This window comes from Myodes glareolus, chromosome 9, assembly GCF_982192425.1.
Source record: "Myodes glareolus chromosome 9, mMyoGla1.1, whole genome shotgun sequence".
In the NCBI taxonomy this organism is placed as follows: domain Eukaryota; kingdom Metazoa; phylum Chordata; class Mammalia; order Rodentia; family Cricetidae; genus Myodes; species Myodes glareolus.
The window spans coordinates 36370937-36388365 of NC_142034.1; the positions used below are offsets into that span (position 1 = coordinate 36370937).

The 17429-nt window shown below is 36.0% G+C and overlaps 1 protein-coding gene across 1 annotated transcript in view; it reads left to right on the forward strand.

Annotated features, from left to right (window-relative positions):
• The window catches only part of Med13 (mediator complex subunit 13), a 92270-nt gene extending 75132 nt beyond the window's left edge, over positions 1 to 17138 (forward strand). The window contains exons 23-30 of the mRNA XM_048446762.3: positions 127 to 350; positions 3433 to 3575; positions 4299 to 4457; positions 4571 to 4756; positions 7304 to 7452; positions 8420 to 8593; positions 11372 to 11472; positions 13134 to 17138. Coding sequence (XP_048302719.1) covers positions 127 to 350; positions 3433 to 3575; positions 4299 to 4457; positions 4571 to 4756; positions 7304 to 7452; positions 8420 to 8593; positions 11372 to 11472; positions 13134 to 13266 — 1269 coding nt within the window. The 3' untranslated portion in view covers positions 13267 to 17138. The remainder of the gene's footprint in view (positions 1 to 126; positions 351 to 3432; positions 3576 to 4298; positions 4458 to 4570; positions 4757 to 7303; positions 7453 to 8419; positions 8594 to 11371; positions 11473 to 13133) is intronic.
• The last annotated feature ends 291 nt before the right edge of the window (positions 17139 to 17429 follow it).

The window sequence follows — 17429 nt, forward strand, 5'->3', positions numbered from 1 at the left end:
ATATTTTCCATGAATGAAGTTATTAAGATGACTTAGATTTTAAGTTCTTATGTAAAACTAAATAATAATGCTTTGTTTTATTCTCATTTCTAGTTGTAAGATGGCTTTTTTTTTTTTTTTAAACAGAGACCAGAATGTATTCGACTTTATACACCACCTTTTATTCTGGCTCCTGTGAAGGACAAACAGACAGAACTAGGAGAGACATTTGGAGAAGCTGGACAGAAATATAATGTTCTTTTTGTGGGCTATTGTTTATCACATGATCAAAGGTGGATTCTTGCATCTTGCACAGATCTATATGGAGAACTTCTAGAAACATGTATTATTAACATCGATGTTCCAAATAGGTACTTATAGTTCCTTAAATATGATTATCCCAATTTGAAATGTTAGTATATGTGCACATGTAGAACACACAGTGTCTCATACTCAGTAGATAACCATTTGAAGCTTATATACATTTTGATAGTAATTGTTGAGATTCTGGGTATATTTTTATAGTTAGTATTTTTATTGTATAATTAAGATAATTAAAAACAATTCTGGCCAGGCTTGTTGTCACATGTCTTTAATCCCAGCATTGGGAGATAGAGTCGGGTGAATCTCTGAGTTTGAGGCCAGGAAGGGCTACTTAGTGAGATTATATCTCATAAACAAATGCTCTCTCCCCTTAATTAATTTGTTACACTGATTTTTTTTAATCTATTTTTTATGTCCTAAAAATCCCTAACTTTTATGTTATAAAGCTTATGAAAATGATTTTGAATGAAGAATTTGGAATATTATAGGGACTGAGAGATGGTATAGCAGTTAAGAGTGTTTGCTACTCTCCCCAGAGTTAGTTCTTGGCATCCACATATGGTGTCTCACAATACCTGGTAACTCTGGCTTCCGCAGGCCCCTGTGCTTATGTGCACATACCTCCTAATACATATAATTTAAAACTATTTTTAAAATTTTTATTTTATGTGCACTGGTGTTTTCCCTGCATGTGTGTCTGTGCAAAGGTGTTAGAAGTCCTGGAACTGGAGTTTCAGACATTTGCTAGCTGCCATGTAGGTTTTGGGAATTGAACCCACGTCCTCTGGAAGAGCCGCCAGTTCTCTTAACCTCTGAGCCATCGCTCCAGTTCCCTTAAAATATTTTTAAATATTATTGAAAGCCCTCCTACTCATAAAAGTGGATCTGGACGGTGGTAGCACACACCTTTAATTCCAGCACTTCGAAGGTAGAGGCAGGTGCTTGAGTTCAAGGCCATCGTGGTCTACAGAGGTAATTCCAGGACAGCCAGGTTTACACAGAGAAAATATGTCTCAAAAACCCAATAAACAAATAAACAAATACTGCTTGTAGCATAAGCTGTATACTGTTTTTGTTTTTGGTGTTTTTTTTTTTTATTTGGTGTGTGGGGGTGTGTGTGGGAGGGGTGTGATATTTGCATTAGTCATGATAATTTGGAAAGAATGTTTTATCTGAAGGAAGAGAACGGATACCACCAAAATCAGGCTTTGGTTGCCATTTTACTTCTTTGATCAAAAGGTAGAAATAAGCTCATACAAAATAAGTACTAGCTGCTTTTGTAAATCACTGGGTTCCATTCCTGGCACTTACATGGTGGTTCACAATCATCTATAATTCTATTTCCAAGGAGTCTAATCTTCTATTCTGGTCTCTGAGGACCAGGCCTACATGTGGTGCACATATATATGTGTAAGCAAAATAATCATATGCATAAAATAAAATAAGTCTTTGAAATAAGTAGAAATGGAACAATGATTAAATTTGTAGGGCTATGCAAGATGGCTTAGTGGGTAAAGATGCTTGCCTCCAATCCTGACAATATGAATTTGACCCCTGGGACTCAAATGATGGAGAGAGCCAACTCCCAAAAGTTGTCCTCTGATCTTTATACCTGGACCGTGGAATATGCCTCCTCCTACACAAATTAAAATAATTCTAATAAGATATAATGAGACCTGTCTTGAAGTGTAACTCCTTACTGGTTTCTTGCTGTTCTATGGTATTGGAAACATTAGGCAGCTGAGCAACGGCTTATTTATTTATAGTATCTGTCGAGTAGTTTTATCTGCAGCATCAGATTGTTAGGATGAAATGAGTATTGCTTGCACAGTGACTGCCATGTTTTTGTAACATAGTAAGTACTAAATAAATGTTATCTGATGTTGCTCATTTGCAAAGTGCTTGTGTTACACGCTTGCCTACCTAATAAAGGACATGTTTTAGAAAACATACAAAAATGTTATCTGGGCTGAGAAATGTAGTTTGTGCTGGGTATTCTTTACCTTTTTTTTTTTTTTTTAAATTTTTGAGACATAGTTTCTCTGTAGCTTTTGGTGCCTGTCCTAGAACTAGCTCTTGTAGACCAGGCTGGCCTCGAACTCACAGAGATACGCCTGCCTCTGCCTCCCAAGTGCTGGGATTAAAGGCGTGTGCCACCACTGCCTGGCATGGGTATTCTTTACTTTTTAAGGTATAGAAATTGGTTTAGTACAAATTGTTGGCCAAAATTGGACAACTCATAATTTTTTCCAGTTGTTGTTCATGTGTATGAAGGTGTCAGATTCCCTGGAACTGGAGTTATAGACAGTTGTGAGCTGCCATGTGGATGCTGGGAATTGAACCCGAGTCCTCTGGAAGAACAGCTAATGCTCTTAATTGCTGAGCCATCTCTCCTGCCTTTCAAATATATTTTGAGAATTTATTTATGTGTGTATGTGGAGGTCAGAGGACAACCTTAACTGCCATTCCTCAGGTGCTCTCCATCCAACCTTCCCCTTCTTTGAGACTGGCTAGACAGTCTCTAGCCTGAACTTTGCCAAGTAGACTAGACTGACAGGCTAGTGTGCTCATAGAATTCCTCAGCTCTGAGATTAACACTGCACATTTATTTCCTTAGGTTTAGGGAATCGAATTCAAATCCTGATGCTTGTCAGGAAATCATGTTATATCAAATTAGCTATCTCTTCAGGCCCCTAATGTGTATTGTAAAACAGTAAGAATAACAAAATAAACCATAAATTTGAAACTGCATATGATACCATGTACCTGTGCTTCCTCCAACTCAGGCTGGTAAGTCAGGAAGATGGATTATTTGAATTTAGGAAACCATCTTGGGCAACCTAAAGAGATCCCATATCAAAAACTTAGGACTTGAATGGCAAATATGTGTGTATCAGGACTTGGTTTTTATAAAGGTTTGAAACATTAAAATTAAGTAAAGGACCAGGAAGTGGGGATATAACCCCGTAATGAAAGTATAGGCGTTATCATATACAATAGGATACCTGGTACCAGTCAGTAAAACAGGATAAAATGAAATTGATGAACCAGTTTGTCACATATTTGAACCCTCTTATAAAATTTCATTATGTGAATTTTAGAAATACTTACAAACATTTAATTCAATAGGGCTCGTCGGAAAAAGGGTTCTGCCAGAAGGTTTGGTCTACAAAAACTTTGGGAGTGGTGCTTAGGACTTGTTCAGATGAGTTCCTTACCATGGAGAGTGGTGATTGGTCGCCTCGGTAGGATTGGACATGGAGAATTGAAAGGTAAATTGTTTTTATCTAGTTTTGTTGTTTTTTTTTTTTAAAAAAAAAACCTTTGTTTTATGGTGATGTATATTTGGTCCAGAACATATTATGTAATACATTAAATAAAATGCTAAAGTTCTCAGTAGTTAAGAGCTCTTCCAGTAGACCCAAGTTGGATTCTCAGCACTCAACCTGGTGGCTCACAATATCTGTACTTCAGGGGTCTGATGCCCTTTTTTAGTGTAGTGTAGAGGCAAAACTCACACATGAAATAAAAACATCTTTTAAAATGCTAAAAGTTATCAGCAAAACATTGCTTTTAAGGAGCAGCATATGGGGGTTGGAGAGATGGCTCAGTGGTTAAGGGCATTGCCTGCTCTTCCAAAGGTCCTGAGTTCAATTCCCAGCAACCACATGGTGGCTCACAACCATCTGTAATGAGGTCTGGTACCCTCTTCTGACCTGAAGGATACACACAGACAGAATATTGTATACATAATAAATAAATATTAAAGAAAGGAGCATATATATGTAATGACTTGTGTGTGATACTTGCTGGAGGTAAAAGGATAAAGAATGTCAGGAACCACTGTAAGAGTTTTAGATTTGATAATTTCTTTATTAGAAATACGCTAATTTAAATGTTGCTATGCATTTCTTTCATTGTAATCTTGGGTAAATAGTATAACAGAGCACTTGGCTTCTAGCACTGTTTCCTTTTGCCCCTGTTGATACCCGCAGATTGGAGTTGTTTGCTGAGTCGTCGAAACTTGCAGTCTCTTAGCAAAAGGCTCAAAGACATGTGTAGGATGTGCGGCATATCTGCTGCAGATTCTCCGAGCATCCTTAGTGCTTGTTTGGTTGCAATGGAACCCCAAGGTTCTTTTGTTATCATGCCAGGTTAGTTCACTTCAGTATATGCCAGATTTCAGTATTCATTGTTCTTTTTAAGTTTTTAAGTGTTACATAAAATTCTTCACTTACGAGAAAAGGAAAAATGCATCTCTCTTCAGATTCTGTGTCAACTGGTTCTGTTTTTGGAAGAAGCACCACTCTAAATATGCAGACGCCTCAGCTAAATACCCCACAAGATACATCATGTACTCATATACTTGTGTTTCCCACTTCTGCTTCTGTGCAAGTAGCTTCAGCTACTTACACCACTGAAAATTTGGATTTAGCTTTCAATCCCAACAATGGTAAGTTAATGGAACCTTAGAAATTCTATTTTATTTGTTTTGAAATCATGATCTTGCTATGTATTCCTGTCTGGCCTGCTGCTTGCTATTTAGCCCAGGTTTGGTCTTAAGCTCTCAGCAATCCCCCGATTCAATTTGAAAGTGCTGGACTTATAGGCTTGTACGACTCTGGCTATTTTATTGTTGTTATTTTCATATTTGTGAGACAAGGTTGCTGTGTTCCCATGCTCTAGCCACCCTCCTGTTTCAGTCTCCCAAGTAGCTGGAACTACAGGCACACATCATTATGCCTGGACTCCGAGTATTTTTTTTTTTTAAAGTATTGACAGTTTAAGTAGGCTGAATAGCGTGCCCTTACATTTACCTTAGTAAGAAAAAAGAGTTGTTAAGACTATTGAGATGGAAAGTTTTATTGTAAACTATGCAGATGGGACTCAAAAAGCAATAAAACATATCTTATAACAAAGTAACAAACAGAAAGCTTTATATATATACACAAGAGGAAAAACTATTTGATGGAAGAAAAGGATCAAAATTCAGAGAGAAGGTTGCAACCCAATGCATATAGTTCAAGTCTGCGGAAAAGACAAGGAAACAGATCACTAAGAATTTTGACTCCCAAACATAAATGGAAAAGTTGTTTTGTTTTATTCTAATAAGTGCATGGTAATTTGTTGAAGTGACTCCAGGAAATGACCTCACCATTTTATATTATTGTATCAGAATTGATTATTGATATGAACTCTGTAAATTTATTTTGAGGGGCTATCATTGATCATAAAATTTTTTTGTATATTTATGCTGTTACTTCGAGCTACTTGTCCATAAACTTTACCACTCATTATATATATACATATAATACATATATACACATACACACACATACATACACACACACACACACATACACACACATATATTCTTCTCCTCATATACCCATACCCACAGTGTTTTCCCTCCTCCTTTCCCTTCCTTCCTCAAAACAATATTGGAGATTAACTTGGAGCTTTCTGCATGTTAGACAAGCTGTTTCTACACTGAGCCTTATTCATAGTTCTTTATATGTCAGTTTGCAGAAACAATGTTTTGTATAAACTGCTAGAATAGGGATGGAACTTGGCAAACCTTTTAGGTTGTGTTTAATAGAAGAGACAAATATTTAGTGCTTATTGTTACTCTAAATTACTTTTGAAAATGGTAGATCTTCCGAACTACACGTACTGTTTTGTTTTTATTTTTATTTTTAGAGACAGGGTTTTTTTTTTTTGTTTGTTTTTTTTTTTTGTATCCCTGGCTGTCCTGTTACTCACTCAGAAGACTAGGCTGGCCTCAAATTCGCCGAGATCCACCAGCCTCTGCTTTCCAAATGCTGGAATTTATGGTGTACGCTACCACCGCCCGCAATACACATACAGCTTATTTGCTCTATGTTTTTTTTTCCTTGAGATAGGGTTTCTTCTTGTAGTCCTGACTGCCCAAAAGGGCGACTAGCCCCAAACTCACAGAGATTCGCCTGCCTCTGCCTCCTGAGTGGTGGGATTAAAGGCATGTACCACCTCTGCCTGGCATATTTTATCACTTTATTGTTTTATTATGTAACAACTTGAATATTTTACTTAGTAATGAATAGTACCATTTAAAACACATTCATATTTCTTGTTGTTATGTTGATTTTGTTACCCGTTGTTTCTATAACATTATTATATTAGTGTCTTAAAAGAACATGAGTTTGTTATAAAGCGCAATCATTCTCCATGGGTTAATATCAAGGTGTCTTAAGGTGGATTCCTTCTAGAGTCTTAGGTAAATCTGTTTCCTTGCCTTTGCCAGCTTCTAGTGGATAGTTTGTGTGAAGATTACAAAGCCTATGCTCTTTAGCTTCTACCCTTTCTCTCCATTTTGAATTGAGAGTAGTAGTATCAGCAGTAGTACCTTCACTGCCTCCCACCCTACTCTCTCCTTCCTATCAGTGGTATAGTGCTTGCCTGTTATTTGTGTGCCCCATGGTTCAATCCGTGGCACCACATTTAAGAAAAAAGAAAAGACCCCTGTAATCACAGGGACCATTAGATTAATCTCTTCATAGGTCTTTTTAAATTGATCAATACTGCAAAATCCTTTATATGACTGTTAACACAATATGTGGCACACAATTAATTGATGCTTAGTAAATGTTGGTTATATTAATCCATTTTACTTTAAGATTTTTTTGTTTTGTTTTGTTTTGAGACAGGGTCTTATTATGTAGCACTGGCTAGGCTGGAGCTCATAGAAATCCTCTTGCCACTGCCTCTATGTGTTGAGATTAAAGGTGTGCATCAACATGCCCCAGTTGTTATTTTGAGACAGGTTCTCACTGCTTGTATAGCCTAGGCTGGCTGTCGAAGCCATAGCAGTCCTTATCACTCAGCCTTCTAAGTGGTGGGATTATAGGCATGTGCCATCATGCCTTGCCAGTCCCGTTTTGGTTAAAATTTGTTTTAATATTTTACTGTGAATAATCATGGTATACAGAAAATAAAATATTAATTTCTTTTCTCTGTACAGATGGAGCAGATGCAATGGGTATCTTTGATTTATTAGACACAGGAGATGATCTTGATCCTGATATCATTAATATCCTTCCTGCATCTCCAACTACATCTCCTGTACATTCTCCAGGTTCTCATTACCCCCATGGAGGTGATGCTGGCAAGGTAATTATGCAAAAAAATGCCATTCATCCATCTATAATTATATGAACTAGAACACCATTTTTCCCTTTGAAATTAGCAAAGAGATGAGATCAACTGAGCTCATGCACTTTTGTGCCATTAATACTTTTTTTCTGGGGAGGGCAATGGTTTCCCTACTTCTGCCTCAAATGCATATGCTGCTCATGGCCTCTTTTGTTTCTTTTTGGGGGTTGAGCCTCCACTGTGTAGGCATCATTCCAATATGTCTGTTTCTCTTTTTTCCCCCTAACATTAAAAGTAACAGTAATCCTTTGATCAAAATACATTATAGGAAATTCTCAAAGAAATAATAAAAAGGGGGTGCAATTTCTGGTGCTTAAAGTACTGATACAATTAATTTCCTTTTGTCTGTTTTCTTAAATGCTGAGAAATTTGTTGACCAATCCAAACGGAATGAACAATAGTCTATATTGCTATTATGCCTTCCAAAACACTATTGAAATTAATGACATTTTATAGATGATGCTAGCGGAGCAAAGCAAGTTGAATTTGTCCTTTGCATTGGGTTGAGGAATTAGTTGAACTATTAGGAAATAGCAGTTACAGTGAGTGATTTGTGTTTTGTACTCACTTTGACCTTAGACATACTTACTTTGTTTTGCTGTTTCATAATACACTGTTTTTATGGTATTACTAATTTAACTATTGGACCTAAATTTGACCTCACACATGAACTGCTATGGACTCACATCCTCAATCCTCAAATTTTGAGATGGTTGTTCAGGTTAGCCTTAAATTTACTTTGTAGCCCAAGTCTTGAACTTAAACTTTGGTCCTCCTGCTTCAGCCTCTGAGCAGTAGAGATTATTGGCCTATCACCATTTAAGTTTCAGTGTTTTATGTGGTTTGTTGCAATAAGTATATTGTTCTAAGTCGTTTTGTATTTATGTTCGTTATCTGAATGAACTAATAGTCTTGTCTTTTTAAGGGTCAGGGTACTGATCGGCTACTTTCAACAGAATCTCATGATGAAGTAACTAATATTCTTCAGCAACCATTGGCCCTTGGATACTTTGTATCAACTGCCAAAGCGGGTCCACTACCTGACTGGTTCTGGTCAGCATGTCCTCAAGCACAATATCAATGTCCCCTTTTTCTTAAGGTATTACTATTTCTGTGGCAATTCCTAACTAATCCTTATTGATAGTTTTAGTCCTTGAGAACTATTGAAGTAACATTTTAAAGTTTTATAGCTCATCTGAATTCCAAGTTCATAAATACATTGTTGTATGTATTTCTTTAGATGACCTCATAAAAAGAATTATCTAATAGGAAACAAATTATAAAATTTTATACTAAGTTTAAATATTATTCTTAAGTCAGACTTCTGTAACTTTTGGTTTGAAGTTATATTTTCAGTTGCAGTGTAGAAGTTTAGAGCTGAAAAACATTACAGTGTCTTTTTCTAGTCTTATTCTCCAACTGAACATATTTTAATTCGGAAAACTCACTTATCTAAAGTCATACATTTGTAGTAGGCATCTAGAGTAAAACTTGGATCTTTTAATGATAATTATGTTATTTGAATAGGATGATACTGCACTTCTATTACATTTCATTATTTTGAGGATTAAAAAATTTAGCAATCTTTGTTATACTTTACCTATTCTATTATAGGTATTTTAAATTATAAATTATAATTTACCTATTCAAAAAAAGTTTTCCTTGTATAAATTACTATTGAGTAGAATGGGTGTGATAACACATGCCTTTAATCTCAGCATTCAGTAGCCAGAGGCAGGAGGATGTCCTTAAGCACAAGGCTGGTATACCAGCCAGGGCTATATAGTGAGTTCCCTGTCCCAAAAACGTGAGCATTGTGGTGGACATTGTGACTTATAATCTTATGACTTGGGAGACAGAGGCAAGAGGATTCCCTAGGAATTGGAGGTCAGCCTGGTTTATACTCGCTCCAGGTGAGCCAGTGGTACAAAATGTAAATGAAAAACTGGTGAGGAGTTTTTAAGAGGTGATTCTCTCAGACCTATTGATACTTACTTTTTCAGTGTCCATCTTATGTGTTATAAGATGGTAAAGGAAAATGAGATACGAAAGCTCTCTGTGGTTGATTGTTACCGTTGCTATTACTGCTCCAAAATAGTAAATGAAGATCTGCCTCACACAATGTAAAAGTCACTGTGGGCTCTTCACATTTCAGGTCAGATTGTATGCTTCCATTTCTTGAGATAATATTTTAGTAGTTGCTGAGCATAGAAATTTCTTGGATCGTTTATGCCAGCCAAATCTTGTTACCCTAGACCTATATCTCATTGTGTCAAAGCCATTTGAGATTAAACAATGGATTCATGTAGCGTATTCATAAAGATTACAATAACTGAATCTGTAGCTCCCCTTCCCCTGCCCAGACAGTGAATGCCAGGCAAGTATTCTGACCGATCCTTGCCCTTTAATTGACTATTAATAAAATGTTAGTTTATTCTGTGACTTTTATTCCTCTTCCAGATGTTTATTGCTCTATCCTGTCTCATTTCATGAACATCTTCCAGGGGGTTTTCTGAGGTATATTAGTGTTATGAGCCTCCTTGGTTCTTTGGGAAGTGCTGCACTTGCTGCCTCCTCCCACATGTAGTCACAGAGCCCGTGTGCACACTAAAGTTTTCAAAATAGCAGTAAATGACCCTGCTTATTTCCAAATTTAGTATGATACCTATTTGTAGTTCATGATCTAAGAGAGATTTAGGGCACACTTTTGTTTAGTAAACACTTTTTATGAAAAGTCCAAGGGACTATCCAGATTCTTTTCTACTCAATATTTATTTGCAGAGAGGATAGTGTAAAGTGAGCATTCACCCTCAGATACAGTGTAACAAGATTAGGACTTCTGGTTCTGAATCACAGGTAAGGCATAACTTAAACATAATTTCATTATGTTTTTCATATATCCCATTTTAATTCTGTACTATAATCAATGAAACCACTTGATATATTTCTCTGTGCTTGAGAAATCAGTGGGTTCTGTAGATGCTTAAAAGTTGTTTTATCACAAGAATTTCGTCAGCATCCATTTACTCTGTAGTGATCTGCCGAGTGAGACTTCATAAATAATTCATAAATCAAGAATTTATAGACAATTCAAACATACATATTTTGATTGCATTCCCGAATATACTGTATATGAGCTTGTATACATGTATGCTGTTGTGATGGAGAACATGGATCAATATAAAGAAAGACCTTCATAGCATGAAGAAAGCTTGTGAAGGATTGCAGTGAACACCACCACTTTGTCATAGTGTTAATACTGCATTCGATAGACAGACTAGATGACTGATTTCACTATATGAATGTGAAGAATAGCACATTCCTTCTGCCCACTACTCACTGCTATACCTAAATGTGTGTGCAATTGTTAGAAGCCTCTACTAAGAAATGCATTGGGCAAGCAAGTGTGTGTACATTGTTTTCATTGTAAAGTGTTCATCCAGTGAAAGCTTTGTTAAAATCACAACTTCCTAAGTAAAATATTGTGCAGGGTTACTCTCTTGGCTTCTTTTTAGTGCTTAGTATCCAAGTATAGCTGCATTGTTTAAAGTCTGTGAAATTAGAAGATATCTGGAAAGCTCTCTCTCTCTCTCTCTCTCTCTCTCTCTCTCTCTCTCTCTCACTCTCACTCTCTCACATCTGTCTTTAAGGATTGCTACATGGTACTAAAAGAAGTTAAAGCAAAAATTGTAGAGAGACCCAATATAAGTTTTGCACCTTAAAAGTTTCCATCAAAACCATGAATTTTCATAGAAGCTCTTACTGCTAACATTGTCATAAAATCAGTTTCATCAAGAACAATACAGTGGGAAAGCACATTGAAACTAAATAACTGATTTCCCACACGACTGACTGATTGATTACCTTACCTTTTTAGGCCTCTTTGCACCTCCACGTGCCTTCAGTGCAATCTGACGAACTGCTTCACAGTAAACACTCCCACCCACTTGACTCAAATCAGACTTCAGATGTCCTCAGGTACAGCTCTTGGAACATTGCCTGCTCTCTGTTTTAGTTTGGGTAAAATAAGAATGTTTATTATTAAATATCTTTATTCTATTGGGTAAAAGTTTGCAGCTTTTTCGTTTTGAATCCCAGGATGAATTTTCTTTTAGATGGTTTTGTGTTTGGGACTACCTCTGAGCTTAACCTCATTGAATTATTACTTCTTAAAAATTATTTTATTCTTTTTATTTTGGGTAGTTTGCCTGCTTGCATGTCTGTACACCTTATACATTCAGTGCCAGTAGAGGCCAGAAGAGGGCATCAAATTCCCAGGAACTGGAGTTACAGACCTGTTAGCAGCCATGTGGGTTCTAGGAATTGAACTATGGTCCTCTGAAAAAGCAATTAAATGCTCTTAAGCACTGATCCCTGCTGCATTACTCTTAAGTTGGGGCTGGTAAGCCCCAAACCTTATTAAATTACTGGGAATGAGTGCTTTGTTTGTTTGTTTGTTTGTTAATTTGCGTTGGTATTTTGCCATGGGTGTTGGTCCCCTGGAACTGGAGTTACAGACGGTTCTGAACTGCCATGTGGGTGTTGGAAATTGAACCCGAGTCCTCTGGAAGAATAGCAAGTCCTCTTAACTGCTGGGCTATCTGTCTAGCTCTCAGAATAAGTAATTTTTTAATATGAATAAATTTCCCCCCTTAATTTTTGAAAAAGGGTTTTATGTATCCCAGGTTAGTTTTCAAACTTAGTATGTGATGAAGTTAGTTATGTCATTCCTTACTATTTTACTTTTATCGTTTTTTATTTTTTTATTTTATTTTTTTGAGACAAGGGTTTCTCTATGTAGCTTTGAAGCCTGTCCTAGAACTCTCTCTGTAGACCAGACTGGCCTCAAACTCACAGAGATCTACCTGCCTCTGCCTCTGTCTCTGCCTACTGAGTACTGGGATTAACGGCATGTGTTTTTTGAGACAGGGTTTCACTGTGTTGTTTTGGGCTCCCTGGAACCAGGCTGTTATTGAATTTACAGAACTTCACCTGCTTCTCCCACTGCACTGCACTCAGCTTATTGCTTTTCCCCCTCCTTTTTGAGACGTTTCTGATTGGCCTGGAGCTCATAGAGATAGGCTGGCCTTGGACAGAGATTCATCAGTCTTGTGTCTTGGGTGCCAGAATTAAAGGCATGTGCTGCTAAATCAAATTTTACTATTCCTTTTTAAAAGATGACTCTATTTGGTGATTCATACCTATAATATCAGGATTTAGGAGGATTAGAAAAGAGAATTATTACAAGTCTGAGACTAGTCCATTTTAAAAAACAAACAAACAAAAAACTGCACAAGAAATGGAACAAAACAACAAACTTAGCCAGGTGTGATGCCACTCAGGAAGCCAGAACAAAAGGCTTGCCATGAGTTTGAGGCCAACGTGGGTCACAGTGTGAAATTCTTAGCAAAGAAAGAGAGTTTCTGTGGTTGTGGTACTGATGTAGTCACAGTACTTATGTGGCAGAGGCAGGAGGACCATGAGTTTTAATGCTAGCTTTGGCCTTATGAGTTAGAAGCAAGAATGGTGTGCATAGCAATATCTTGTCATATGTATGCACCCACCAGCACTTTGAATCATAAGAGTGTTGCCAACGTCTTTGTTGAAATAGATGGATTTACAGTTTATTTGCTTTTCAGGTTTGTTTTGGAACAGTACAATGCACTCTCATGGCTAACCTGTGACCCTGCAATCCAGGACAGACGCTCGTGTCTCCCAATTCATTTTGTGGTGCTGAATCAGTTATATAACTTTATCATGAATATGCTGTGATCTTCGTTTGATGGAATTGCGCAAGGAAAGAACAGGAAGAAAGGATATTTTGCTGCAGGATTAAGTTACAGTTCTCAGTGGAAGTCATTTGTGATGGGGTCTAATTCTTATTACTTCAACAAATATTGTTTTGACTTTGGGGGCGGGGCTATAACCCTATTTTTCATTGACTATACTGAGCTCTTTAGGGTGATGACTGATTATTCAAAACGTATTATAACATTTTCGTAGCAAAATTTAACCTTTTTTTTTTCCAGTCACAGTATTTGTGAAAAGTAATGAGCCATAGTACCCATTCATGTTAAAGAATATTAAAAGCATGGAGAGGAAACATGAGGAACAATGAATTTCAACATATGGCTTTAGAACATCAAGATGTTCTTGTATTGGATATAGTATCTAGTATTCAAAAATGCCTGCATCTCTTATTTATTGTAAGTTTTTAAATGTATAAATTGTCTTATATTTCTTAACCTCTTTTATAAAAATTTTCCTAGAAGGTTTATACTGCCTTCTTGCTTTAAAGCAATTGGTCTAAAATATATGTAATCGTCTTAATTAAAAAGTTGCAGTAGGGTTGCTTTTAGAGTATTATTTTTTTGTAAGGGGGTGGGTCGGACAGTAAATTTGTATTGTCTCAATGTACAGTTTAACAGGGATAGAGGGATAATGTCCATACCATTGTGTGTGGAAGATTTACAGCTAAGCTGTAGTTGCAGAGTACATGTACAGTAATGAAGTTCACTGTGTTTATAAATTGAAAAGGTACCGGTCTTACAGCATTTTATATATCACACATTTGCAGAATAACATGATGGCAATACACATATGTGATATTGTTAGGTGGATTAACTTAGGATAAAATGAGAAATCTTCAGTTATATTTTGTACTATGGTTTAGGGCTATGACTAATATTTCAGGCCATTTCCAGTGAAAGAAACTTAGTTTTACAAAAAAGAAAAAAAATTTGCTACTGAATGCTTAAACTAATTTTGGTGTTTAATGTTACATGCTTAAATTTTTTTCAGTTTTCACAGTGGCACATTTAGGCATGGGGATATTACTAATTATGAAATTTTTCTTCAGGATCTGTTATAAGGTTGAAATTTAGCCCAGCTCTAGGCATTTTACAAATTATTTTAAGGGCAGTCACTCTTGATTGTTTTACTTTTTTTTTTTTTAAATTAAAGATTGGGAATGTGTATGAGAGTATGCATATGTATGGGTGTGAAAGTGTGAGTGTGTGTGCAATCAAACTGTGGTGTAAATAGATCCTCAGTGAATTCTGGTATTCAGACTCTGTTCCACTAGTGAAAGAACCATTTTCTAAACTGTTTCCCTTTGACTTTTTTATTTATTGAATTTTCTTGGTTTGGAGATGGGAGTCCCAAACACCAGAGTCTGTACTTTTCTATGACACAGCTCAAATTATGGTAGGGCATATGCCAAGGAGGTTCTCACCTCCCTAAAGAAGGGACTTGAATTTTAGGGACTTTAATTCACCCCTTCCTTCAATACAGCGTTCCCCCTTCTTGTTTGCACATGCCAAGATAACTGCTTTTACGCAGGCTTTACCCCTGAAATAATCCTTCTACAGTGCTGCTCACAAGAGCCCAGTTAGTCTCCTGCCTGCATCACTGACTTGAATTCACAGTCGCCAAGTCTACCTATCTTTCTTGGAAGCAGTCTTTCAAAATTCCTACTTGTATATTCATTAATTATCAACAAGGACAAAATCAGTTGTATTTACAAAACTCAATAATTCAGTATGTTTTTTTAAAAACTGAAACCTGTTTTGTAAATAGTATACATTTAATATTATTTAGTATAAAAACATTTTCTTACAGTGTATTTTCTTTAAATTGGGTAAATGAAAACATTAGCAACTCTTGTTTTTCTATAAAGAAACACAATTAGTAACAAGTTTTCAAATTATTCCTTCAACCTTAATAGAGCGATCCAAATGTTGAGCATATTTTGATACTAAATTTAAAGATCACGTCTGTTTTTAAATTATGCTAACACCACCACGGATTGTGTTGACATATTTTGTTCTGTATTTTCTTGGTGGGAAGAACTTGATTTGAGATAAAAGATGCTTATTTGGAATTTCTATTTACAAACTATCCTTGTTATTTTCTTAGCTCAATAATGATTCAAGAAAATAGAAGACTATAATCCCAATTTAAAATTACTAACCTAATAACCACACCTCAGTTTAAAAATAGATTTGACAAGAGTATTCCCTAGCAGTTTCTTTCATGTAGCCATAAGCAGGAATCCCGCACACAACTCTTCTTACCTGGCAATCAGGAACTAATCCCAGATATACAGAATTTATTCATAAGTTTTTTTTTCTTCCCCTTCACACATCAGTTCTTGCTCAAATAGGAAGTTACTAAATAGCCATTAGAAGAAGAAATGAAGCCTTTTGTGCAAGATGATAGATTTAACTTACTAATGTACTGTCACAGACAAGCATGGGTAATCGTTTTGAGTAGGTAAGCAAAATTGTTACACTTTCTCCCAGTGAGTTCCCAAACCTTGATTTCCTCATTTTAATGCTAATGCCTGTTTTGTGTGCAGTTATTCATTATGAAACAGGTGAAGTTCTGTATGTTAGCATTTTAAAAGATTAGTTATATAATGTCTGCTTCCAGCCAGTCTGAAACATCTAGCCATACCTTTCTTATGCAAGCCATTCAGTTATCAGGACTGTGAATTAACACTGTATGAATACATTTCTGTACACCTTATTGTTTGGCCGGAAGGCCACCAAGTGTACTTATATGTAATCCTTAAATTTTAAAATAGCTTGTAATTTTTAAATATTTCTAAACTTTTCTTAAACCACTAAAATTAAGCTCTTACTACTTAGCCAACTATCCTCAGCTGTATTCGTCCTCAATTGTCAGTATGGCACAGATTACTGTATTCAAATATTCTCTTTCGTCTTCATTTTTACCTTCTGAGGTAATTTTTTTTAACTTAATGTGTTACTACAAAGATTTGCAGATCTTTAATCAAGCACTATGTTATTACTGTAATATCAAAATATTATGTCGCATTATTTCAAATGTTCAGATTGAATAGGTTAAAAGAAAGTCTTTAAATGCTTTTGCATCATAGAATCTGCTCCTACCCACTGTGGCATTGCATATTAGTCTGTTGAGACATTCAGTGTTGCTTGACTGACATTTGGTCTGGGTTTCCGCTTAATATTTTAGTTTAATTAAAATTAAGAAAAAAAAATGTGTTTAACAAACATTTTAATTTTATCCCATTGTCACCAAATCAGCGGAAAAATCTTATCTTTTGGTATTTCTTAGTGTATTAATGGGCCCAGAACTGTGGTTTAAATTTTTATATATGTATTCACGCATATTCTCTCTCTCTCTCTCTCTCTCTCTCTCTCTCTCTCTCTCTCTCTCTCTCTCTCTCTCTTTTGTGGAGTATAAATTTAAAAACTGGATTTGGGACCTAACATACTCCTCAGGTTGAGATATTCTTGAAGTTTTAAAATAGCTTTAGTTTTTAAAGTAAACTGGATTTGTGGACCTTAAAGTTACTGAGTTTAAACTACAAATTGTAACATCATTACTGGACATGTCAGCATCAACCCTCTCAGAATAGCTTGGTCACTTTATGAAGGGGCGTTTTTAAGTTGTTTAGCAGTGACATTTAATATGGTCCAATTGCTTTTCTTTTTAACGTGACAAAAAATTTTAAAGAAGAATAAGGAACAAACACTATTGCTGCCGAATGCCATAACACTGAGTTGTACAAATTGTGATTGAGGAAATGAAAAAGTTTATACTTTTTAAAAAAAAAACAAAACTTCAAATGGAATAAATTATTCATGAAGCCTTCATTGTGGTGTCTCATTGTGTTGAAAATATTTTCATCCTAAAATTTTTCCATCATTAGGAGATTATTTTTGAATTACGTATCAAGAGTAGGAGTTCACCTAGACATTGAGTAGGCTGTTTTGGGAGGGTGGGTTTGAGGCAGAGTAATGCTGTTTAAACCAGGCTGGTCTTGAACTCACAGAGACTTCCTTGCCTGTGCATTTCCAAATGCTGGGATTAAAGGAGTAATTTTTTTTGTTTGTTTGTTTTCTCTTTAGCTTTGGAGCCTGTCCTGGAACTAGCTGTTGTAGACC